The sequence below is a fragment of the Pagrus pagrus genome (genome assembly GCF_965226575.1).
Source record: "Pagrus pagrus genome assembly, chromosome: 14".
In the NCBI taxonomy this organism is placed as follows: domain Eukaryota; kingdom Metazoa; phylum Chordata; class Actinopteri; order Spariformes; family Sparidae; genus Pagrus; species Pagrus pagrus.
Genome location: NC_140198.1, coordinates 14,082,305 through 14,108,842, shown reverse-complemented (window position 1 = coordinate 14,108,842; position 26,538 = coordinate 14,082,305). Strand labels below are relative to the sequence as shown.

At 40.4% G+C, this 26,538-nt stretch overlaps 1 protein-coding gene across 2 annotated transcripts in view; it reads left to right on the top strand.

Moving 5' to 3' along the window:
* gabra3 (gamma-aminobutyric acid type A receptor subunit alpha3) overlaps positions 1 to 26,538 on the top strand; it is a 99,847-nt gene that overhangs the window by 54,090 nt on the left and 19,219 nt on the right. For both annotated transcript variants that reach the window (XM_084374206.1, XM_084374205.1), the window contains exons 4-7: positions 2,734 to 2,801; positions 18,449 to 18,669; positions 24,610 to 24,692; positions 25,265 to 25,408. In XM_084374206.1, coding sequence (XP_084230332.1) covers positions 2,734 to 2,801; positions 18,449 to 18,669; positions 24,610 to 24,692; positions 25,265 to 25,408 — 516 coding nt within the window. The remainder of the gene's footprint in view (positions 1 to 2,733; positions 2,802 to 18,448; positions 18,670 to 24,609; positions 24,693 to 25,264; positions 25,409 to 26,538) is intronic.

Here is a 26,538-nt window from a genome sequence, read left to right as displayed (position 1 = left end):
GGACAACAAACTGCATAACAGCAAGTCCACATGCTCAAGCAGGCCTTGCCATTTCTCAGCCAGCCAGCTGGAATGGTCATTTCTGCTCTGCTGCTTGCTGCTGAAGCCACGAGCGTGGCTAGCAGGCTGCAGAGCCACCAGGCTGGATGACCTGGACTCCAAGGCAGCAACCAGAGAGGGGAAGCAGGCGCAAGACATATTAATGTCATATTCTCCCTCCGTGTGGAGGTTCACATCTCCAAGGGCAACGAGATGGTGAGGCCTGCACCGCTCAGAGCTTACAGTCATGATGGCCTCCTTTTCTAGTGCAGACGTGTGTGCTGCAGTGAAACAAAGCAGGCTTTTCCACCGGGCCCAAGAGGTTTGTACAGGCTACACTGACCAGTGGAAAAAACACATGAGCAATTACATACAGCAAGAGTGCAGCCTGAACACTGTGTTCTCTAATATTTAGGAAATTCTCACTGAGCCACAAACACTGGTACAGTTATAACCAAGGTTATTCTGATTGGTTGAAAAGATTTTGATTTAAAAGACTAACATATGGTTGTACATGCACGCCGTATGGTGCTTAATTTACTTATGAATTTATATCAGTCATTTTTCAAACAAAAATGTTTAATCACTTTAATCTTTAATCTTTCTTTAATATAAGGATGTGCTGCTTTTTTGTCATTTATGATAGTAAATAAAGAGTCATTAGGCTTCTGTGATGATCATCTTTCACATTTATAGACTAAACAATTAATTTGATCCATGTGATCTGCAACGTAGAGAAACTGTGACAGTGTCGTGTCTACAACGCAAGCCATAGTCAAAATATTATGGGTCGTACTTCTCACATAAATCTACAGTGACTGGTATCACATGCTAATCCCTGGAACAGTGTTTTTGTGTCGCAGATGGATCTGTATTTATCTTATTTGTCAAAATATATTGTGAAAGTTACAAGATGCCGTCCTCATACAGTCTGCAGTCTTGATTTCTGTTAGAGGATCAAAAGACCCCTGCTAATGGTTTAGATTTTGGACCTCAACAGTCCGACCACTCTACCTGCACACAGACACACCAGTTAGGGTCAAAGTCAAGGGCTTCTACATGTAACTGAGCAAGACTGCCAACGTTCCCCCTGACCCACCGCCCACAGTCCTGCTGAGAAACAGTCCCAGGGGACCGTCTCAGACAAACAGTCTGCACAGAAACTCGAGAGTACCATTTAATTTCATTTTCAGCTGCATCTATTAGCTCTGCCCTATGCTCTGGTGCATTGTTGTAAACAGAAATGGGGCAACTCATTTTGTTCCCCCGCCTTTGCCTGCCATGCAAACTGCTGACTTGGTGTTGCCATAATCACGTATTTGCGAGAGCTATTTGTGTCACAGGAATGATTAATGTGGAAAGTAGATCTCTTCTCTCAAGGGGGCCCTTTGCCAACAGATCGGAGACTTCACCTGTGGGTGGTCGCTTAGATCTGGGACACAGTTAGAGCCGAGGATCTATTCACTTTTGGAGAAAAGCCTCATCACTCTCTAGTTGTTGCACCACTGGGAGCAGCAATTTGTCTCAGCAACGGCCCAAAAGCCTGCTTTACACATTTGGCCCAGAGGAGCTGATTCATCCCACACAGCAGAGGGCAAAATCTGATCTGTCATGACTTTCATATCAGGCCCGACTTAAAAGCTGCGTTCAAATCATTTGTGAAGTTTTTGGGGAACAATTATTTCACAGCTTGCAATTAAAAAACCTGACAAACTTACTAAGTAATGATCAATCTGATCATCGTCACAGTATCAAGAATCATTTACAAATCGTTGTGACAGAACAAAAGCATTAATGGAGCTCCTGTTGTAGCCTAACGCGCAATGATACATGTAATTATAATTAAATAATGACAGTGGCCCAGGGAATATATGGAGCAGAAAAGCCTTGTAACAGTGGTGCAAGATTCATACTATAATAGACTACATCACGTCTAATGTGATTATAATGTGTGCAAAGATAGTGTAATAGCAGCAAAGGGTGCCCATTATTTGAATAATAAATACACACAGACCCTTCCTTAATGCTGAGCTGCTGCATTTTATTCCCGAGCCAGTAGTCCCTCAGGAACTGTTAAATGTTTTTGGGGCAGGCTAACTCAAATTATTGTGGGTCAAAAGGGATGTCTTCTCTCCACAGATACAGACTTGGGCCTGGCCCAAAGCAGATTTTATGCTGTGGTGGACAAAACTAAGCCTGAGCCAAACAAATAGTAGTTTTACTGAACTAAAGACTTTAAAAGCATCTGTGAAGTTGCTCACAGCAACATTTTTTGCCTCGAAATTGAGGTTGAAAAAAGCCGTCCTTTGCCAAATAGTGGTATAACAATATTGTCTAAATGTCTAACTACTGCATTATGTTCCTCAACCCGCAATCTGCGGCACGACAAAGTTGACACGGTTGTGACAACATGTGGCACAGAGACGGTTAGAATCCAGGTATTAATCCGTCCACAGGGCCACAATTTCTTCACTGAGCGTGTATAAATCTGCAGTTTTTCCTCAGTCTGAAGTGCTCCTCTAACCCTTGATTACAGTTGAATTTTTGTGTGAAGCGGCTTAGTTAAATGCCAACAGGCAGACTTCACCGTCATGTACACAAACAATCGGCTTAACAAAGACAGAGTTGCGGCAAAGCCTTCTGTAGACACACTGCACTGAAATGTTTTCTGGTGCTTGTTGTCTCTTCCCTCAGAGAGTGTGACAGAAGTGAGGACAAACATCTACGTGACAAGTTTCGGGCCCGTGTCGGATACAGACATGGTGAGTATTTCGCCTCCCCCCCTCACTGTAATCATCACTATGAGTAATCAAATGTAAGAAGGTCGTCAGTCTGTAGTCACTTTACTTGGAATTGTTTGACCTTGAAAAAGTACTTGGAGACAGTTTGGCATTTTGGATTGTGCAACACGAACCTCCTTTGCAGAATAATAGAATTTAACGAGTTTAAGTGAACAACCTTTGCTGTGTCTAGTAGCAGTGTTTTTCTTTAGATGATATACTTTGTGTTCATAGCATTAAACTAATCTTTTACAGCATTTCTAATAGATATATTTGGTATTTTCACATCCTATCCCTCAAAAACCATTTCTCGCTTTGCAGTGAGACATCAAGTAAAATATATGACATCATCACAGCGACATTAACATCTTTTTACATGTCTATTTTTCATCTCTATTTATATTTTTAGTATATCTTCTTTGAATTATTTTTAGTATTGTTTGTTTTTTTTGCACCTACAGACCACAGCAATGTGAAAACTTACTTGGCTATAAAAGCGATTCTGATTCTGAAATGAGTAAAGAGGAAACCAATTAGGGATGTTAATGTTAATTTCCTGTGAAGAATTTAACTGAGTAAAAACGTATATTCACTGACAATAAGAGATGGGCATATATATCAAAATAAAATACAAAATACTGATGAGAAAATGTATTTAATTGGGTAATGTAATTTAAAAAGTACAAAAAGACATTCTATACAAACTGATATCATAACATTATAACCATTTGGTAGCCTGACTATGGCTTGGATTTGTGGGCCAGTTGTTACATAGCAAGATGGGAATTCAATTAAACATTACAATGTTTTCACAATTAAAATATTATTGTTATCAAACACAACTTGTGTTACAACTTTAGCTCTTATTTTAAATCTTAATGTAGTCTATCCTCCTTTTGCACCGAACATAGATCATGTCAGTTGTTGTCTAATGGAAAAATGTTATTAATAATTAATTGGCTGTTAAGGCAGCTGACTGTCAGTTAAAGAAACTGCTCAAAACTGCAACCCTTAAACCAAACATCCGACCAAAGCAAACTCGTTTGATGTTCCTCTCATGTTTTCACTCTCAGTGGCCGCAGTGTGACAGACTCCAGCTATTTTAAACCAATGTTCTCGTTGTTCTCAAAGGAAGCCGCTCCCTGCACGAGGTGCTCTACCTGTCAACTTGATGTCGCTCCTACAAACTTTCTTACAGACAACTTTGACATTGTTGGTCAAATATTTATTTTCTATCCATAGTTATCTGCTGACCCAACTTTGAAATACTTTTTTTTTATAACTGTGTAACTAATGTTGATTTGTTATGTGTATATTATAATGCAGGTATGAGCCTTTAGGCCTTACGTTGTTGATTTCCCTACTCAGCTAGAAGAGTGAGTCTTCACAAGTAGGAAAATATTACATTTACATTAAGATACTCAATTACAACAACCAAAATCTCCCAAGTCATTTTGGACAAAGTTGTCCTCAGTTAAAGTGCTCTCTTTAAAAAGCAATATTCTGGAGAATTTCTATTGCACGCCCTGAATGACCTCATTTAAACAGCAGATGCTGTAGATGGTTCATGCTTTGTCTTGGGACCTAGCGCGGCCTCTGACATATTTGATCATGCAGCTCTAATTGACCGTCGTGAGCACTGGGTTGTTTCTCCAGCTCAGCACTGAGCTGGCTCGACAGCCTGCATGACGTAGCATAGATTAGTGGGTTTTGGAGGACTTGCCAACTTGTCTCGGTAGAGAGCTAATTCATTTTGTAACAAGTCACTAAACAAAGTTCTCTGGTGTAGTTTATGTTCAGGTTTCCAGACTTAAACGGAGTCAATGAGGATCTCGTGGTCTAGAATATTAAGATGATAACATTCGCTGGAAGAAGTCTGTTATAAAGCAAGATTGATGAATTATATAATTGAGGTACATTTCCACCAGCTATAGGAAAAGGCAGATTTGAAGGTCTGTCTTTAGGGAGACGATTGTGAAATCCATCCATGTGGCCTGTGCACTTGTGTGTGATAGAATAAATGACTTAAGTAGCTGATTATGTGCAGATCAAATAGCCCCGATTACTGCACCAAACTTCAAGAGCCTTGTGTCAGCTTTACCAGCTATTTAAACACTCACAAAGTAGGCAGCTTACAGTATTTAGCGACAGTTACTATCGCTACTAACTCCACTGAATTTCACTGAGTGATTGATTTAGAAGCAGACAAATATTTTTCAAACAGAGCAGCTCTGGGTGACATGTGACTGACTCTGAAATATTTTCTCAGCTTTAACTTGCAAGGAGTGATGGGTGCCCAGACTTCTCTGTTGATTTACTGCATATGTAGCTCACCTGTGCTGGATATTAAAACCAGGGACACATATCACAAAATCATTTAGTTGAGCTCCTTCTTTGTATAACTAATTTTCCTACATAGCAGAGTTAAGTAACTACCATTGTTTTGATCTCTTTTCCTCAAAAAGGCATATATTGTAATCATAAAATGTACATTTCCTGTTTAGGAATCACTCATATTAGCAAAACAACTACAAAGAAATACAAAACAACTACGGAGAGAGGCAAAACAACCAGAGACACAAAATGACTACAAAGAGATGCAAAACAACTACAAAGAAATACAAAACAACTACAAAGAGAGGCAAATCAACTATAAATAAATACAAAACAACTACAAAGAAATACAAAAGAACTACAAAGAGAGGAAAAACAACTACAAAGAGATACATAACAGCCACAGAGATGCACAATGACTACAAAGAGATTAAAAAAACACAAAGAAATGGAAAATGACTACAAAGAGATACAACATGACAACATGTATAAACAAAGGTCTCTGAGACCATTTCTGCAATTTTGAAGAGGTATGCCAGCTGAAGCACGTTGAACTCGCATTGTGAGCCAGTGTTAGCTCTCTTTCTTCATCACAATAGACAGTGCTTTATCTTTTTCAGCAGATATCACCTTTTGAGTCTCTCAGGGCTGAATTCTAGCCCGATCTTTTATTCTCTTCACATGCTTCACTTGGCAACATCATGAATCAATGGCAGACACACAGAGTGCAGTCAGTGGCACACATGATGGCTGCGCAGTACATGGCAACCCATTCGTGCTAATGTTTTGATCAGAGCAAGTCAGGGAGGTCACAGCAGGTGTTTTCTGTGTGCTGTCAAAGGAAAAACGCTGTTGTGCATACGCATCACACCTCTGCCTTGTAATCAATGTACAGTATAGCTGCAAAGGCTTTCACTGTTCCCAGATATGGAAACATAGCAACAGCATGTCTAAAACTGACTAAGCAATGCAGAAATGAAAAAGGAAAAAGAAAAAAAAAATCAATGACTTCAGGATTTCACTGATCATTACCCAGGCAAGGCTCATTCTCGCCCCAGGCTAAGCTGCATTTTCTGTCTCTATATGCATGTGAACACAGCATAAAGACTTCAAGCTTTTTCCTTTCATGATTCTCCACAGTCTAGCCTCAAAAGATGATCAGACTTTAGCCTTCAGGAAGCATCACGCTATGGAACAGACAACTCAGTATCATCTTGTAAAACACATTGCTAATCTTTACATATATGCTTTAAGTACATTTGGATTGCATACTTGTTTTTATCTTTTATCTGTATCATATTATACGTGGAGAGTAAAGCACAAGCTCCTCGACATCTTGATCAGTTGTTGTGGGAAAAGTCTGGCCAAATAACTTTACACGTTTTTGCTAATAAGCCCATATTTTGTGCATTTTCTTTTCTTTTCTTTACTTTACGCATATGGTAAGGTAGAATTTGCTGCAGGTCTTTGCCATTGGATTGCACACATGAATCTACAGGAGTACAAATATTGGTCACACAGATCAGCACTGGGAGCTCCAAAGGAACGAGAGGACGAGACTGACGATTATACAGTACAGTGAGCAAATGTGTACAGTAGGCTGCATTAAATAAATAGATCTTGACTCTTGACTTAAATAATGAGCAGTCTGAATTGCTTAAATCTGTGCCTCTTTCCGAAAGGGAGGGCACCCTCTTGGAGTGAGTGGGTGAGTTGGACGGTGGCTTGGTTTTTTTTCTTTTGAGTTTAGAGAATAACAAGGACTGTGAGTCCAGTAAGCAGCGAGTTGGATCAGGTTTACAGATCAAATAAATGTGTGCTGTGCTCGGGACGAGTCATTTTCATGATTTTTAGAAAGTATTTAGGCTTTGTAGACACTCTTGAGTGTTGAGACTCGGAGCCAATGAAGGCAAATTGTACAGTGGGTCAGGGTCGCGCGATCGTGTTTTCTGGTTCATGAGTTTCCAGGCGACTGAGTTCAGAAGAGCCGGATGTGTTATTTAAGTTTGTAGCGGGACAGCCTTGGAGTATTGAGCATTGCAGTAAACAGGGCTGGGAAACAAAAAGCTTGGACTAGTTTTCTAGGTCAGTCAAAGGAGAGGAAATGACTAATCCTGGAGGTATTTCAGAGGTGAAGAGAAGCTTTTTCAAATATTTCCTTGATGTGTTCACCAAAGGAAAGGAGCTGTAACTGAGACAATTCATCAGAGTTTAACAGATTAATTTGGGGCAGCTATATGCTCATTAAAAATGAAGTGAGGGAAATCAGCTGTAGGCTGTTGAGGATCTTTTAACTTTGTTTACTTCTTGTTGTCATGTTGTTACTGCGTCATTGTTCTGTCAAAGCTGGTTTGTTTCCCCCCAGATTCATTAATGAGACACTTAATAAACCTTGTTAACTCTTTAATGAGCTTTAAAGTCAAAGTACTCAATACATATATGCTTCCAATGCTGTTGATACAATGCAGGAAAATGAACCCACCCTCATCCCTGCTGGTTGAATGTCTGCAAGCGTGCACACTCAAAGACAAAAGCATCAGCTTTTATGTCACTGTGGGAGTGAAGGTAAAAAAAAAAACAGGTTATCCATGATGGTTTTTGACATTAATTAGTTACCTTGAAGCTGTAAAAAGACATGAAGACATTTATTTAAAGCTTGTGTTTTAGATTGAAAGAGACGGCACTGAAGGGTTGGAGGATGGAGATAAGCACATTGCTATGTGGAAGGGGACGGTAAGAGGAAGCACATGCACACTAAGATAGCACTGGATTGTGTTTGGCATTTAATACCACATCACCCAAGTGGGGGGAGTGCTACTGCACATTCTGCAAAGGCTCTTGTCCTACTAGTATTTGAAAAATGTGTCATTTTCTAACTTGTTTGAGCACATTCACCACGACAACTGAGGGTGACCTTGAATACAAATTCTGTTGAAGTACTTAGGTAAATGGATTATTGATTAGTTAGCAACAAGACTAAGATCCTTCAGCCACACAATATGGGATGCACAATATATCGTTTTAGCATTGACGTCGCAATGTGCACGTGCAATCATCACATCCCAGGATGTGCAATGTTAGGCAAAGTAACTCAAACAAGCCATGCTACACCTTACACAGTTCTCAATTTCTATGACTCATTTACAAGAGACATCTGTCTAAAATTGCATCATTTAGTCTGATTAATCAGATTTTGGATACAAGGTTGTGAACCTCAATCATTGTTGATCAATTTATCAAACAAAGCATGGCCTGTTTTGGTTGTTTGATAAAAGGTTCTCTCCTATAAAATCAACCCCATCATCTAGCATGAATACATTTCTACATATAGAGCTGTTCAGGTGATTTGGAGGATTTTTATTTTCATAGCTCAATATCACAGAAAACCAAACTATCACTATTTCCAGTTTCCCTAGCACTAGCAGTTCTGTGGGGCTGCTCTTTGACGTTAATGCTAATATCAACACCCTAGTATGGTCACAGTGACAATGCTAACATGCTGTGTAGTGTAGGCCCCAATCATACCGAGGCACGTCACTAGAGCCGTGGAAGTTTCAAAAACGCTTTAGAAAAAAGCACATCGGGCAACACAGTGTGGTTCGCCAGTGCAGCCAGGCTGTGCACGCAGTAAAAAGTGGTGCGTTCCTTGCATTACGCTGCAAAGTTGAGAAAATTTTAACTTCCACAGACCAGTGGAAAAACGTGACACAGTGTGCAACACAGGGGCGCAGGCCATGCACCCTGTTCCATGTGAAAACAATGATTTTGCTGGCGACACGTCTCTAGCATGTTTCCAGTTTGTTTGATACACTGATTACATGTTTACATCTTAGTTTAGTGTTATAGCATGCTAACATGTGCCTGTTAGCATTAAAAACAACATACAACTGAGGATGCTGGTAATACCATCATTGCATTGATTTTTATTCTAGTGCCATTATCAGGTCAACATATTGATTTTGTCCAACAACAACAGCATTCATCCTGAGGGGACTAAGAATGTCTATACCAAATTTCATGGGAATCCATCTAGTAGTTGTTCATATATTTCTACTGAAGTCAATTCTAGAAAATGTCCACCTGCTAGTGGAGCTAGAGGATAAATCAAGGGATCACACCAGTCAGAAGGATACATTGTCTTGGAACCATGAATGTGTGCAAAACTTTGTGCCAATCCATCTTGTAGATTAACTGATATTTCACTGGATAAGGAAAAATTCTGACTTGCTTGTGGTGCTTGGTGAGAAGTCAGGGGATCACTCAAGTTAATAGGATTCATCCTCTGGGTTTCATGGCAATCCATTCATCCATTGTTAAAATATTTCACTCTGGACCCAAGTGGTGGACCGACCGTCCGCCACTGCCATCCCGAGAGCCACACTGCTAACAAATGTTGAGCATAAATGCTTGGAGAAACTGTTAAAGCTGATATGTTCCTAGACAGAGAACACTCTATACCCTGGGCATTTCATACTTTTTGTCGTGTATATCCAGTGGTCCAATTACCCATCTATGTAACGTCAAGTGTCCCAGAAATGTCTGCTTCTCGCTCACCCTGAGGGCTTCTCGTTCAGCCTTCACTTGGACCCCAATACGCTCCATCTGCCTTTAGTGTTCCACTATCGCCACAGGAGGGAAGCTAACTGCATAATCGGAGTGAAACTTGAATATTAGGCCAATGGCGAGGCACGTTGTTCAGAGTTGTGTTTGACTATGGTAGATTTCTGTAGTGTGTCACACGAAGACCCAGAATGTGGGTTTAAAGTCTTGATGCTGATCTCTTGTAAGTAGGTGGGTGTGTTTCTCTACCTCAGCCTCCCCTTTTTCATTTCCTCTGGCTGATTCTTCCTCTCTTGTTTTTTTCACATCTCATTCGCATGTATGCATTGTCACAGCACATTTACCCGTTTGCTGGGATTTGACAGGTCTGCTCTGATGAAATGGAAAGCGATTGAGGCTGTCACAGGTACTGTGCTGAAGCTTGCTTTGACAAAGATGTCAGTGATGGCCTGATCTCACTCTGGGGGTACAAATTTTGGCAATATTTGAGTTTTTCAGCATGCAGCCGTGTGCTAAAAATTCAGGAAACTCAAACTCCAAAATGCCTGAGCGGATCAAGGTGTTTTTGAACAGAACAGATGGAGGTTTGTGTGACAAAAAATTTGAAGGTGAACTCTGGGAATCTGCATCAATCATGTTGACTTTGTTCAAAGACTTGCATGCCCAATTAAGCCCATTTTTACAATTTTTTGACAAATTTGTCATAGGTTGTCAGCATCTTTAGAAAAAAACTCTTAAAATAGGACTTAATTATTTTTCACTTGCAGAACAGGTCACAGTATGATTCATACGCAGAGAGGAAACGACAGCAGAAAGTAGAGTGGGCACAGTCCTTTCAAACCATAACAGCCTTTAAACATAAAAATGGCCACCACAGGTTACAGGAAAGATGAAGACTTCGGTCCCCTGCAATTATATGACAATCGAGTGGTGGGAAGAGGGTTTTTTAATTGGACCCTAGTTTCAACATGTTCTTCTGCTGAGCTGAGTTGGAGCATATGGTGGTTGTAGGATGGGAGATCCGTCACTGTTACAGCCTTATGTTGTGAATCGTTATGATCACTCTCAACAACCCTTAAAATCATGTGCATAGACGTCACTACTAAACTGCAAAAGAAAATGTTTTGAAGGAAATGTATTGCTGCTCAGATTCTGTTAATTAACAACGTAATGAGGGAACATTTTTATTAATGTATCTGCATGTCTATTTCTTTTTTCCTGCAATACTCCATCATGAAACCTACGCAGATTATGCCTTATTTCTACCCTGAATCTGTCGCCACAGACTGATTTCAGAAATCCGTCTGAATTGCTGCCAGATGAGTGAGTGTTTGACTCGCAGCTTGAGGGGTTCAGGACGCCTGATTGACTACCTGAACAATCAATGGTATTTCAAACATTTTGGTCGTCGATCTTGGACTTTATTCAACAATCCAATTTTCCACATGGCTGCTTTCAGTAGACATTTTTGAGGACACAGACATCTTGTCTTGTATGAAATGGAACTGAGCTGGGCAGTGGGGTCCCATGTTGAAGTTCATTGTGAGCACCCACAGCGTGACCAGTGGATTGATTCACATGGTCTGAGTTTCTTAGTTGTATGTTTTGGTCCTGTAGAAAGCAATGTCAGTTCACACAATGTTCGTGAAACGCTGTGTCAGCTTAGTTTAGGTGAGCAGTGGCGCACGATGGAACATTTAACCTCTTCAGTATTTGACTAAAACAACAATCTTTCCCTCACCAAACAGTCCTCACAGACTTAGATGATAAAAATGCTCTGCAGATTGCGTTCACTTACGCATCGTGAGCTGTTTTTACGGTATCACTGGTTTGATTAAAATAGTGACAGGTGGCTGAATTGCATGCTGTGTAGATATTCCATAAGCGTAAAGGGACAGTTCACCCCACAGTTAAAAACACATATTTTTCCTCTTATCTGTAGTGCTATTTATCCATTTTGATTGGTTTTATGCGAGTTGCAGGGTTAAGCCTGATTTATGCTTCTGCGTCGCGGCGACGGTGTAGCTACGTCGTCGACGCAGACCGCTACGCGGACCCTGCGCCGTAGCCTGACGTGCACCTCCAAAAAATCCTGACTGCGCCTCACGTCGACGTGTCGAGACGCGAACGGCAAGGACTGGGATTGGTCCGCTCAGACCGTCATTCCGGCAGTTGCTTTTCCGGTCATCAGTATAACAACACCGCCAGTTACTTCTGCTGCTTGCATGCTTGTCTCCTATTGCTTGTGAACTCCATGCTTTGTGAGATCCCAGCAGGGCAGGAGGAGTATTGGTGTTGTGCAGCATGTAGCTTGTAAGCCCCACACTGTGACCAGAGTGCTACACAGCATATCCGCTCTGACCGCAACTGCAGTGCAAGAGAGCAAGAACCCCCCGAAACCAATCCCCCCCCACCCCCCCTCGCGGCTTGGCGGTGAATTGCAGACCAACGCGTTCCCTCGACGCAGAACTTCGAATGCTCAATGACGGCGTAGGGTCGACGACGTAGCTACGCCGTCGCTGCGACGCAGAAGCATAAACTAAGCTTTAGGGAAATGTCTGCCTTCTCAAATATAATGGAACCAGATGTCAGTCGGCTTGTGGTGCTCAGTGCCCAAAGAATACATTTGAAAAACTCAACAGCAATGTCGCGCTGTCAAAGGTCTGTAGATTATCTTCAATAACCGGGGTTATGATTTCTGGAAAGAAACTGCTGCTGAGTTTTTCGAAGCGTATTTTTTGGTTCTTTAAGCACCACAAGTGAAGTGCCATCTACAGTAATTACATTATATTTGAGAGAAGTCAAACCTCTCTATGGCGATATCTCCAAAACTGAGCAGCTCACACCACCAAAACAAACCCTGGACTCTGGTATTAAAGTCGAGCATCTTTGCATGCCCATTATCCACTTTGCACACAAAGCTACACATTTTTAGACATTGTCAGTGAACAAAGTCCACACAGCAATAACGTCTCCTTTTTTCACTGACCAAAGTGTATTTTTCTCTCTTTTCCTGCTGGAATCTTTTGTTTTCTTTCTGTTCCGCTTTTTTCTTTCATTTAAAACAACATTATGTAAAAATTGGCACTTTTGTGTGATTTGGCGCCCACCACAGTGTCTGAGTGCATCACAGTCGTCATAAATACAAATCCCAAGTCTGTAACAATTTGTCAGACATCCTACATTTGTGATCCTACCCTCTCACTGAAGTTACATAGTGCAGAAACAAGTGATAAGGGGGCAGAGTGGCTGAGACAGAGACACCATTCACCCTATTACAAGACACTGTGCCATCAACATGATTTTGAAGCTGTTATTTTAAGGTAAAAAAGTTACATAATGCTGCTTTGATAACGCGTCTTAGATTATGTTTCTACTGGTATAAACACGTTCACTGCAATATATCCTTCATTTGTTTACTGCTGTCTCATTCTAGGCTGATTATATTTGCGAGCTAAATTTCAGTGTCTGATGTGTTGCACAACGGCGTGCTAAAACATTTTTTCCCCAGAAGCTTGTGAACGCTGAAGATAATTGGAGTTCGTATGGGATTCACAGCTCATTGCAAATCTCACACAGGTTTCACTCCCAGCAGGGAAAGGTGAAAAGCACAGAGGAAGCGAAGCGAGAGAGGATAATTGACAACCTGAGAGCAAGATGGATTAGTAATTAAGACATTAATCAAATCTTTGACTAATCATTACAATGCCCAGTGTGTGAAATTAAGAAGAGCCAGGTCGAATGGATACACTGCCTTCAGAAAGTGGTATCCACATCATCACCACACCGGCTAATCAGAATGTTATATCTGGTCTGTCAAAAACATACAACATACATCACACACAACATTTCTGCACATTAATTGGGGAAACAGCTCTCTCGCACAATATCAGATCTTGTCAGGGGCACTAAATCAAACACGTCAAACCAGTCAGCTAATGTAGATAAACAAGACGTGTGCGTCACGTTGTAGCCAAGCAAGAACACTGGACAAGGAGTTACCGTGCAGAAAATAAGAGAAATTTCAATTTCTGGAACTCAGCGACTTGTTTTGGTCACTGTGCTCTCAGATGTGACAAATGGTGTTTTTGAAATATATTTGGAAAAGGAAGAAAATTGTACTTCAAAATGGCAGATGCGTCCTTTGATGAAGCAGACAATTCGATGAAAAAAAACCTTGCACGTCGGCTGTAAAACCACAAAAGATCAAATGGCTTCCATGAGCCGTGGACAAAAATGAGTAAAACCAAATTAAAACTAAATGTGATGACATTATTGAAATGTGATCTAATAACCAAATGTTTAGAATTTAATGAACTCATTAATTTAATATAAAAGGCTGCATTAATATTCTATCAGATATTAGACACAACCTTCCTGCCATTATCAGAGAACCAGACACTGTGTCGTTTTTTAACGTCTGGACTCATTTAGCCCAGTCTGCCGTACTTCCTACCTTAACTGCCACCTTATCAGCCTTTCCTATCACTTTCCTCATTTCCTTTCATTCTCATCATTTGCTCACTCCTTCAGCCCCGCTATTGGCTGCTTCTCTCCACCGCTCCTCTTCCACTGAGACTCACATATGAGCAAACGAGACATTTTTGTGTGACATGCTTGTTCTTTCTCTCGTTATTTCATCCCTAGTTTTATCCGTTTGTGCGTTATTTTCCTGCTAAGCATTCCTCTGACAATCAAGCATTCAGTAATTAACCTCCACTCGATAACAGAGGCCCATTTAGTTATGGCGTATAGGGCGATGACAGTGATTTCTACATCATTAAACACAGAGACAGTTTCACTCATAAATTCATTTAAGTTTATTGGGCTCTGCACGACATGTGGCAGTAAAGACCAAGGCATATAAGAACCATAGTATTCTCCAATAAATGTAACCTGATTTGACAATTTGAAGTGATACAATCGTCGCTGAGATAGACGAAAGCCAGCGCAGTGAAGCTCAGCCAAGTGTCCGAGAAAGGATTAGCATTTAAGGATGCCTCGAAACGTTTCTCATCCGTCTCATGTACAATCTCTGTCCAACAAAAACACAAAATGCCAAAAAATAATCTTGAAACAAAAACTGTAATTGTTTTAGTTTCTTAGCGAGCGGCAGTGAAACAGTTGAGGGTAAACTGAATTTGATAGTAGCCACTGTTATGAAGGGAGTTTATTGGAAAATGTCCATTGCTGGCAGTCCGTCAACAGAACATTAAAGCACCATTATGTACATATTTTACCTTAAAATATCAGCTTCAATATAAATTTTAAATGGTACACTGACTTAGAAAAGGGAAAATAGTGCCTCTGTCATGCTCACTCTGCACCCCAAATGCTTGTTCTTGCACTGTGTAACTAAGGTGACCGGCTATTTCCAGCTAGAAGTTCGCAACACTTCACGGCACTAAGTCACACACCACAAACTATGTCGGTGAAACTGAATCCCATTTAATGGAGAAAATATTATCTGCTTTTCCCTTTGGTGTCCTCCAGCTGCTCTGCCTCAACTCTCAGTGACTTACGGAGTTTGCTGATGCACAGGTAGCTTTTCTTGTGGCTAAAGTAAACGCTAACTGCTAACGTTATTTGCCGTTAGCTAGCTGATTGCATGGACCAGACAGGTAGCTCAGAGCTCCAGGAGAGTTGGTGTTAACAAGCGTTAGTGGGGGAGCAGCGCCCGAGTGGACACATCTTTAAAAAAAAACAATTCAAAGATAATGGAAACGATCCTTATTGTAGCACTAGACAACATCACTGCATTGTTATTTATGTAGTTTTTATCGAGTTGTCATGTGCGTTTATGAACGTTTGTTAATTGAAGCAATATAAAAAAAAATACTTCATAAATATTGGATGTAATCTGTATATAGGGTTATAAAAGAAACACAACTCATCTCCAATGCCCAACCTCCAGTGACTGTCCTTCTTCCTCTCTCCCCACATCTGCTGAGTCTCCACTTTCTCTATGCTTTCTAATAAAAGGCAGGATGCCAAAAGTATGTATTCAGGCATAAAAAAGAAGGATGTGTATTTTATTTGCAAAGAGTGATTCTGTATTCATGGATCTATTTGTAACGCTATCATTCAGGTGCCATGAATGTGTTTTAAAGTATCATTTAAATTACGGTTGCTACAGTAAATCTATTCATGACCCTCGCTGCTATAAAAGAGACATTCGAAAACTACTGTTGGGTAGAAGCTCCGCTCTGTCTCCTCTGTCAAGGGGAAATCAATCACTCAGTCCCTGGAGGAACACCAGCTGGCATTTGAACTGATTATACCATTTGGCCTTGTGTAGAGATTGACTATACTTTTCCTCCGTCTTGTCGTTCAATCCTCAAATTAATTCCTTGTGTTTACAGGAGATTTCTGTCCAAAAGAGAGAAAAAAAAATAGTTATGGCTTCATCCAGCTGGGGCCAAGCACACATTTGTGTCTTTATTCATCGCTGGAGGTTTTTCATTGATTGGGATGAGATTTGGCAATGTTGTTGGATCCCATAAAGAAACGGCAGAGGGACTAAAGTGCATAACATAGTGTTTAACTGTGGTAATGGGGATTTAAATGGTCCAGGGCTTTTCTGTGCCAGGATAGAACAAACTTTCTTGTAGCGTTGCCAGAAAGTTTTGGTCGAAGATGCACAGGACACAGAACAATAAATCACCATATAGTGTGTGTCCTAGAGTCCGTGTGTGTTCATCAGTCTTTCTGGTGACCTGTGGAGTCCTTTGTTGTCTGCACCAGGCATCTAATTACGGCCAAACTTCAAAGGGGTTTGATTAGCATAAAAAAGTAGATAAATACTTTCTTTTAAGCTTTTCATTTTCTTAGACGTGTAGAGGGTGTAGACACCTTAGACATTACCGAACTGAGACGATGTTAAATGAGAAACACAAAACCAATAGGTGGAAAGAAAGAAGACAGTGGTGTTGTGTGTTTGTCACAATCTAGCCTTTGTCTGTCTGTAACACTCTCTGCGGGCTTTATTAAGACCACTGTTGTGAGCACAGATGAAGTTGAATTTTTATGTCGCCATGCTGGCAACAGCCTTTGCCAGAGGCATTATGTTTTCAGCCTGTCTCTCCGTACATCCATCCGTCCCATTCTCATGAACATCTTAAGGGAATTACTTCAAATTTGGCACAAACATGCACTTGGTGAACTTATTATGATATCTTTTAATATATTCCTCTAAAGTCTTCGCTATATATATCATGAGTCTGGACAGAAATGTATACAGACTGCGACCCGTCTGGATGGCGGAGGCATACAACCGAGAGGCGGTAATTCTATTTTTTTAATGGTACTGTAGGTACGCAGGTCTCCAGGAGGTCAATCGCATCAATTAACAGACCATCCTGTGCCATTTAGAGGAGCCCTGTTGATGTGTCGAGCGGAGGCTGTACACCTCTCCTGCTGAGGATGATGGCTCCCTGTTGTTAAAGCCACTGAGAAATGACTTTTTGAATTTTGTCGCTCGGGGAGAGGCCAATTACAGCTCACTGGTGAACAGTACGGTACGCGAGCCCTTTCACTGTACGAGCAAAAAGCACAAAGAGAATTAAAGAGAAACACATACGGCGTGCTTGTATCGATCACCGATAATGTGTGTTGTTGCGTGAGATAAAGACAGCTTACTTCCATCTCACTCTGTTAAAACTGCTGCATTCAGTCTGCACAGCCGCTGTACGCAGCTGATGAGGGAAGTCTGTTGCTAGGACACCAGCTCCTATTGAATGAATAATGTGAAATAAATTCCCTTTGACCGGCTACTTCCTGCATTCATTTTATTTTATTTACTTTTTTCGTGTGTTGATGACAACACAGAAAGACTTTGTTGCATATTAATAAAACATGAAACAGATGTAATACAAGGTCTCTCGCTGAGGCTCATTTGTGTCTCAGTCCACGGGTAGGCTTTGAAAGATAAACGCAGCATTGCTAACAGAGTAGTAATTATATGATGCGTGAATACATCATTTTAGAAACAGAACATACTCGACAATAACTGATATGACATGTATCTTTGTACCCTGTTGGATAGAGGATGATTGTGCTGGCCATTTAACAGTTGTGTTTTTCTGTTGAAGCAGTTTGTTGTTGACAGATGGTAAAGTACAGCACACACCTGTGTATCTCTTGTTAAAGACCATGACTGACGGAAAGCAGTTTCACATACAGTTCTACAAGTAATGATTTCAATGATATTTAGCGTTATTTGTTGTGCATTATGTCCTGAATAAAATACTTCTTTGCATCAATTGGCCATGTTATTATTATTTTCATTTATTAATTTATGGGTCAGCTCTTCTTTTTTCCTTTTATCCCTTTAGATGTGTTAGCTTTTTGAAAATGACCTCAACGGCCGCTAAGATACAATACATACAGTCCACAGTACATATTTTGCATATTCATATAAGTGTCCATATGTTTGACAAGCGTTGGCATTTATTTGGCAGAGCAATAAACCCTTTTAACAGCAGAGAGTTTGACTTGTCAAAGCATGAAAAAGCACAGGTGTCAATAACAACCTGGCTCTATTCCATTAGGTATCCCAGTAAGTCAGTGGGTGAGCATGCACATTACCAGAGGCCCCATAACTGACAATGCAGTCATCATTAAAGTTATTCATTTCACCTGTGCTTGTTCTGCTTTGCTTTTAAAATAACGGCTTCAAAATCATGTTGATGTCCAAACTAAATAAACTGCTATCTTTTGCACTCTGTTGCACTCAGGAGTACACCATCGATGTCTTCTTCCGTCAGAGTTGGAGGGACGAGAGGCTGAAGTTTGACGGGCCCATGCAAGTTTTACCTCTCAACAACCTCCTGGCCAGTAAGATCTGGACTCCTGATACCTTTTTCCATAACGGAAAGAAATCTGTGGCCCACAACATGACGACTCCAAACAAACTGCTACGACTAGTCGACAATGGCACCCTTCTATACACGATGAGGTGAGCCACTTTGTCGACTATTGTACTTTAAACTGCCAAAAGACAAGTGCTTTGCTTTGATGTATCATTATGAAGCAAATGTTGACTGCCAAATGTAATGGTTATACATGAATAACGGCATCAGCGTTTAGATTGGTCCCTGATAAACCTTGCGTTAACATAGCAATTTTGTCTGCATTGGCACTAAATCTCCTTGGATGATGAAGGCTGACTGGCAATCCAGTCAGGCTGGCAGCCTGACACTATTTCTATCTGCTTTCAAGTCTCCATTATAGACTAAATGAAGGAATGAACTCACATTTTGTCCTGGATTTTTGGCAGCTGTTACTCTGAGGAAACTGGAAAGCGGTTGTCTTTCCGAAAGCAGCCCAATCGATAATACCACTTGGAAAAACTAAGAGTCTACAGCCACACTATTCACTCTGTGAGGCTGTATGTATATAACATGCAATACAAGTACACACACACATATATATATATATATATATATATATATATATATATATATATATATATATATATATACATATATATATAAATAATGGCCACCATCCAAGAGTAGTACACTAACATTTGCTTGTGAGGAAACACCAAGTACAGCGGAGGCTGGCAGGCATTAGTGTTCAGTACACGTACAAATGAATCTTAAACACAGATACGTCAAACTGAACTGACGACTGGTGACTGAGTGCGCTGCTGTCAGCTCAGCTGTGATTCACAGTACCTTGCCGCCTGGTTTAACGCTTAGTTAAACTGCCAATGACACAGAATGTCATAATGTGACAAACCTGCAACCAACATTAACAGTGCTTATATAAGACTACTTTGGTACTGGAATGTACATAACAGCTTAACAACAGACTGAACTTGCGACAGTCTGAACACAAAGACAAAATAAATCTGGCGGGTGTACCCTGTTTGATAGCCTGATCGCAAAGTCCCCCGCAGGAGCTGCAGCTGATGTTTGCACGCCTGCAGCCAGGGCCAAACATTTTGAACCTTCCTTGGACGACAAAACTTTGAGCGAGGTATCAACAACTTTGACATCATCAGGTAGGGAATTAGATGGTTGGATACGTTGTAGTTAGAGATAACCGGGCTTTTTCCCTTGTTAAAATTGACATTAGTTTAGTATTTTTACTAGCATGAGCCAACACTCAGTCACTGGCTTCGTCTGAAAGGTTTGGACTTATTTCTTACAACTGAAATTACATTTTTTGTTGGTACAAAGAGAGAAAAGTACTGAAAATATATACTACTGGGAACTGGTGGTTCCAGTATCCTTTCAACTTTGAATGGTACCCATCCCAAGCCCGAGTGTCATATAGCTGACCTGCAGCCAGTCTGGGCCACATGTTTCACACACAACTCAATGAATCATCACTTGATCGCAGGTAGCCATTGTGTGTAAAATACACTGTAAGTAGCAGTCAGTGAGTGCTATTACCTACAGAACTGGAGCAAAAAAAATTGATTGGTTTTCAATCCACCTAATAATTGAACCTGTCAGTCATTCAGCCTTCCCTGCACCTTTGCTTCAGAGCCTTGAATGACTTGAAAAGAAATATTTTCACGATGCTCATCCATGAGGCCAGTATTGATTTTCAAGGGTATAAAATTAAATAGTGAAATTTCTTTTTGTAGTCCCACGTGAGTAGATTTGATGTGGCTGCAGTTCTACCAAGGCCAAGAAATACATCTCTGATGGGAGTTTTACAAGGACCATTGTGTTTACATAACCAAATAAATATGTGGGGAGATGATGAAGACGAATGGTGAAGCAAAGAATGATAAACCTCTGTCAGACAAAGCAAAAAGCCTCTTTTAAACCATATTATTGGTCATCACATATTCAGTTTGAAGCCATTTCTACAAACATTTCTCTTAATTTTCAAGCTAACAATCCAAACTTAATTTCTTTTAGGTTGTTTAAGGTTCATTCAAATCCTGTGGCTCATGTACACAATCATGAGTTACAATTATTCTTTGTGGTAACCATTACCATAGAAAATATCAAAAGAAAAATATGCAATACTTTTTTTAATAAGAACTTGCTAGAATTTTTTAAGTGTTCAATTCATGGGCTACTGTACCTTAAATTCATAATGGAGCAGGCTGATAAAAAGAAGGGGGTCTAGGGAAATTTGGCTGTATTGTTAAAGGTACTGAATAATACTCCAAATGAGAGGATGATAACACCTTTACCCGAGCACACTTGACAGGTATTAGGCTTTTTTTAATAAGAATCCATTTACACTTCTCACAAGAAAAAGCCTAAATCCCTTTAATCAGCAGTCTACAGCATCTGAGCTGAAGAATGCTGCGAAGGCTTCCACTCTGCAGGATTGCGTCATTATTTTTGAATTGAGAGAGCTGGTATTGTCTGCCAGTGCTGCTGCAGTCTTGTCTTTCTTTGCGAGAGCATTTACCGCTCACTCTCACTTCACCTCAGTTTAACTCAAACTCTCTGTGGTTACTTAGGCAATTCTGTTTTTCTGATGGAGAATATATATTTGTGATAAGTCTATAAAAAGGACTCATCAAAGGCAGTGGGGTATATTTTTGGGTTTAAACTTTTTTGGGTAGAATTTATTTATTCTTAAATCCCCAAATTGAACTTCACAGCTTATGAACCACTGAAAACAAATACAGTTATGTTTGGGAATATCCAGTTCAGAGCGATGAAAACCTTTTCAACAAAATCAGGATCCACTGGACCAATAATGCACGACTACACTGACTGCTGTGTAACCAGTAGGTGTGAGTAGGTTGAATTTCAGTATATAGAAAATTGAATGTACTGTCTGTTCAGTGTTTTCTACACTAGACCTTGCTTTTTGCCAAGGCCAGTTAGTACACCACTTGGATCCTGACTGAAATATCTCAACAACTGTCAAATAAATTGCCATGAAACTTTGTACAGAAGTTCAACATCCGTAGAGAATGAATCTTACTGACTTGTGATAATGTCATCATTTACTGATCCTGCAACTTCTTATTCAGCACCACAGTTAGGTCAAAGGTTAGATTAGGTTTCCTTAACTGTGGTTTATTACTACCTATCTGTAAAGCTAATAAAATTCTCACCAGCCTCAGTTGTACGCTGCATTTCATGGTAATTGGCAAATGAACATAAGATGTGAACATGGTAAACATTATACCTGCTAAACATTAGCATGCTAGTGTTGCCACTGTAGGCATGACAGCATGCTGACTTGAGCATCTAGCGTAAAGCAGTGACATGCCCAAGTACAGCGACAAAAGCCGCCAGCATGACTGTAGACAGTCTTCTTACCTTTATACTTAATATGAATTTTTGCCTTTGCACAGACAGCTTCTTTGCAGTGTTCTGGTCAAAAGTCGTATTCTATTATCTGCAATCTTTTATTTCATTATTATTTATTTTTATGGCCTCTTTTTGCTTTTGTTTCTGTCAGACTGTGCGTGCAGCTTAGGAATGAGATGAAGTTCATCAATTTGTTACCGATTTAAGTACTATATGATATGCAGCGATGAGTTGCTCAAAGCTGATTTATGTTGTATTGCATTAATTTGCGAAGTTACTGAGCTACTTATCAGTAATTAGGCAGCACCGGAAAGCAGCCAAGAGGGTGTAATAAAGCGATCACAGGGTTGTTGCAAGTGCATCACAAGGAGCTAATTAGAAACAATAAGTTTGTCTGCAGAAGCAGTACGTAAGAGTGTTTTTTTAATACTGTGGCTGCAACATGAAATTATGTTTATACTAGTGAGAACAGTTGAATCTACGTATGAAGTAACTTTTTTAATCATCCTCATCATACCTAGTGTTCAAGCTTTATTCAGTGCAGTTGACATGTTTTACAAATGAGAATTACACATACACAGTACTAACTACATTTACTTTCTCAGATATTCTGTTCCTAAGCGTTTGTTTAAATAACCCAGTTTTGGATTTATGCACAGACTATAAATGTTGTAAATGAGTGATAATAACCAAGTTTAGTGTCCTTTTTATGAGTAACTCAGTCCACTGTATCATCTTTATGTTTATGCTTGCTTTGAGGCCATCAGTAGCCAGCAGGCAAAAACAACTCAAGCAGAGATTAATGGATAAGTGGGTGCATCGTTCACACCTAGCACCCTTACTGAGCATGATCTCGGGGGGGCTTCCAAGCGTGTCAAGACCAACAAAGCAACAGGACCAGATGGAATCAGTAGGCAGGTTCATAATGATATACTGTGAAGTTTGGCAAGTAGAGCACCCAAATGCTCAACATCAAGGCAGACAGGTTAAAAACTAAAAGCGAGCTTTAATGAAAGCTGATAGTAGCAGTGTACAAGCGCAAAAAACAAAATGCAGGCAAGAAAAGGCAAGCAAAAAACAAAAAAAAAACCTGTGCAAACCAGGGAGATACAAAATCAGTCACAAGAAAGTCCGACTGCCCAACGGCTGGAAAAGGGGCAACTAGGGACTTTTGGTGAAGGCGGGAGAGATGGGAACCCGACAGAACTAGCCTGTAGCCCGGCCTACTTTCCCCGCTTCCGTTTGCTCTCTCTCCACCGCTGATGCCATCTTGCTAGTGGGATGGCATCTCCGATGACCTCCAGGGTGCGTTGAATCTCCAGGGGGAGTAAAGTTGAATCAAATCCAGGATCTGTGTAGCGACCACCACTAAACAGCAATTGTGATGCATCGTATTTAAAAAGAGCTGCTGCGTAGTACTGTTAGGCCCTCTGTCCTAGGGCCCAGGACAGAGGGTCTGACCTGGGTGCTGCATACTAACTCAGCAGTGAGAAAGCTTTTTCACCTGAGACGCTTGAGCAAATTGTGGGAATCCCTTCAAATACTGAGGAATTTCTCCTCCTGTGCCAACAAGAGTATCCTGACAGAGGGCATGATTGCCTGATACAGCTATTGACATTCAGCTAAACATACAAAGGTGCTGCCCCTGCCAATCATTCATACACTGTACATATATTAATGTACTGGCGGGATTACATTTCAGCACACAGTGTGTAATTTCTGCCACAAGTTGTCTCTTAATCAGAACTATGAGCACAAAACCTTGATGAAGTTGCGAGGTAGCATAAGATCGTGGAAGTTGTTGTCTTCGTTGTTAAAAAGGCATCATTGCAGATGAAACACTGACACGACTGGGGCAGAAATGTTCACAGATGGGGAAATGTTTAATTCACGTTATGTTTAGTCATGTTTGCCGACTTCTTTCCTCACTCATCCATATCATCTGGTGTTTCACACGATAGTAATAGTGGTGGGAAACCACGTGAAACGCACCATTACCCTCAGCAAAATTACCGATTTCTCTGTGTTTCAACATTATTAGAAACATTTGGGACAATCTAAAGCACATACGTGACTCAAAATATTTAACAAAGGTTTAGTTGTTTGTACACTTTTTAATATGAAAATGTTTCATACATCTTTCACTGCAACTGAAGCTTGCATGATTACGTGAGACCAATTTGATTGATACATTTTTTGTTGAACTCAGCAAATGTAATCCCCATGTGATGTTGATTAATCATGTATGAGTGAGATAATATGCACCATTTCTCTTTTTACATCCAGAGCGCATTTTATTGCTGATGAAATAAACTCTGGTGCTCTCTAGAGATTTTTTCTTTGTTGTCAGTCAATTAAAAAACACTCATTACCACTGGTGGCTGTAGGAGGAAGGAGAGACTGCAATGTCTGTTCTCCCTCCAGTTTTTCCTCAAACATACACACCGTTGTTTTAAAATGACCCCATTTTAAATAAAAACCCTGATATTCAAGCAGTAACTGTGTCATGTAAACTCAATGGAGATATTGAAAATGCACTGTTTGTCTTGTTTATGGTGACATAATGATGCGTTCATAACAGCCGTCTCAACCATACTGCAGCCTGACCAGTGAAGTATTGTCTCTCCCTGTCTACCCCTCTGCTCCCGCCTCAGGTTGACTATTCATGCTGAGTGCCCCATGCACCTGGAGGATTTCCCGATGGATGCACACGCCTGTCCTCTGAAATTTGGAAGTTGTAAGTCAGTCCAGATGGTCACAACAAAAACAAAAGTTTATGATAAAATTGCACTGCAGAAACAGTGGTGATTGTTCTCTGCAGGCGCATTTCCTGTCCTGGAAAGACTTCAGAGAACTCAAACTGCACTCCCCACTATAAATATGACACTATGGGATAGCTTTGATAAGAAGAGTTTCTTTTAGAAGCTAACAACTGTCTTGAAGTGAGAGTGAGAGAGTCCCTTGATAAATTCTTACCCAAGAGTCTGCAGCCACGCTAGCGTTTCTGTGAGGCTGTGCTTAGGTAGAGCAGTGCTTTGAGCAAAATGCTAACATCAGCATGATAACAAATGCACAATGACAATGGAAATATACTAATGTTTAGCAGGTAATGTTTACCGTGCTTACTATCTCAGTGTAGCATGATAGCATGCTATCATTTGCTAATTAGTAGCACAAACACAGCTAAGGGTGATGGAAATTTAATTAGTTTAGTTTAGTACAGATACAGAAGAGAACAATTTAAAACAGATGCATCATATCTTCTCTGAATCTCTAATCCACTGTTTTTTTACCACCTCCATTGTCCAGATGCCTACACTAATAACGAGGTGATCTACCTGTGGACCCAGGGAGACGAGAGGTCTGTTGCTGTCGCAGAGGATGGCTCCAGGCTGAACCAGTATGACCTACTGGGACACGTTATTGGCAAAGAAACCATCAGCTCCAGCACAGGTACACAATATGCCAGCCTAGACATCAGTATAGTATAGTCTAAACTGAATCACATTTTGTGTGTTTGAACAGGCAAAAGGTAAGGTCCTAAACCAAACAACACACCAACATGCAGCTTTCGTGCCTGCGGTGTGCACAGGCAGGTCAGCCAAGGAACAGTTTTTGCGGACACACCAAATCGAATTTTGATGGAGGATACTGCAAGCAGTGAAACAAAATGAGTGTGTCATGGGATGAAACTCCTACCTTTGAAACATATACTCTTATTAGTTTTTCTGCATAAAATTGGTATTAAATTAAATTACCGTCCTTCCTTTCTGTTGACATGTACCGGCATCACATCTCTTGTGTGTTTTCGTAAAGTAACAGTCGGCACTTTTCTCCAGTTTCTGTCATTTTGCATTCAGCTTGCATTATTTGGGTCCATCGAGAAAATGATGACTTATCAGCTTTGGGGAAACTATTCAGCATATTTATAAAGATATTATGAAGAGGTGTGCCAGAGGTGAAAGTCTTATTTCCACTCTGTTTTGGGCTTTATTCCAGAGTCAGCTTTAATAAGCACAAAATTAAAAGAAATCCAGCCAGACCATGGTGATGATTAAATATTCATTTGATCTTTAATTCTCTTGGTCAGAACTGTTGCAGAAACATTTTTTCCTTCACACAATCCAATCACTTATTCTTTTTTTCTCTCTCTGGGGGATTTATGCTAGCACGTTAACATAAAAGAAGTCAACCTGCCATTCTAAAATTATATACAGTCATTAACAGGAAATTGTAAGTTGCCACTTAAATGATAGCGATCTCTCAGTCAACATAACTTTAACACCAATCGCCAGCTTTAGGTAAGAAGACAGTGAGAAGACTGGATAAAGAACGTATTACTGCAATAGATAGATAAAAGGTTGCTTCAATGGGGCAGTTGGTAATTACTGAAAGAGTGCATAGCTTAATAGAGTCATACTGGCCGTCCATTTTGAGAGATTTAACCTCTGCAGTGAAGCTGGTTGTTTGTGTGCTTCTCAGGAGGTGAGCTACAAAGCTACATAGATCTGTCAGACGTCCCCTGTGTGTGAGACTTCACTTCCCTGAAACGCCTTTGTTGGATGGTACTCAACATGTTCTCC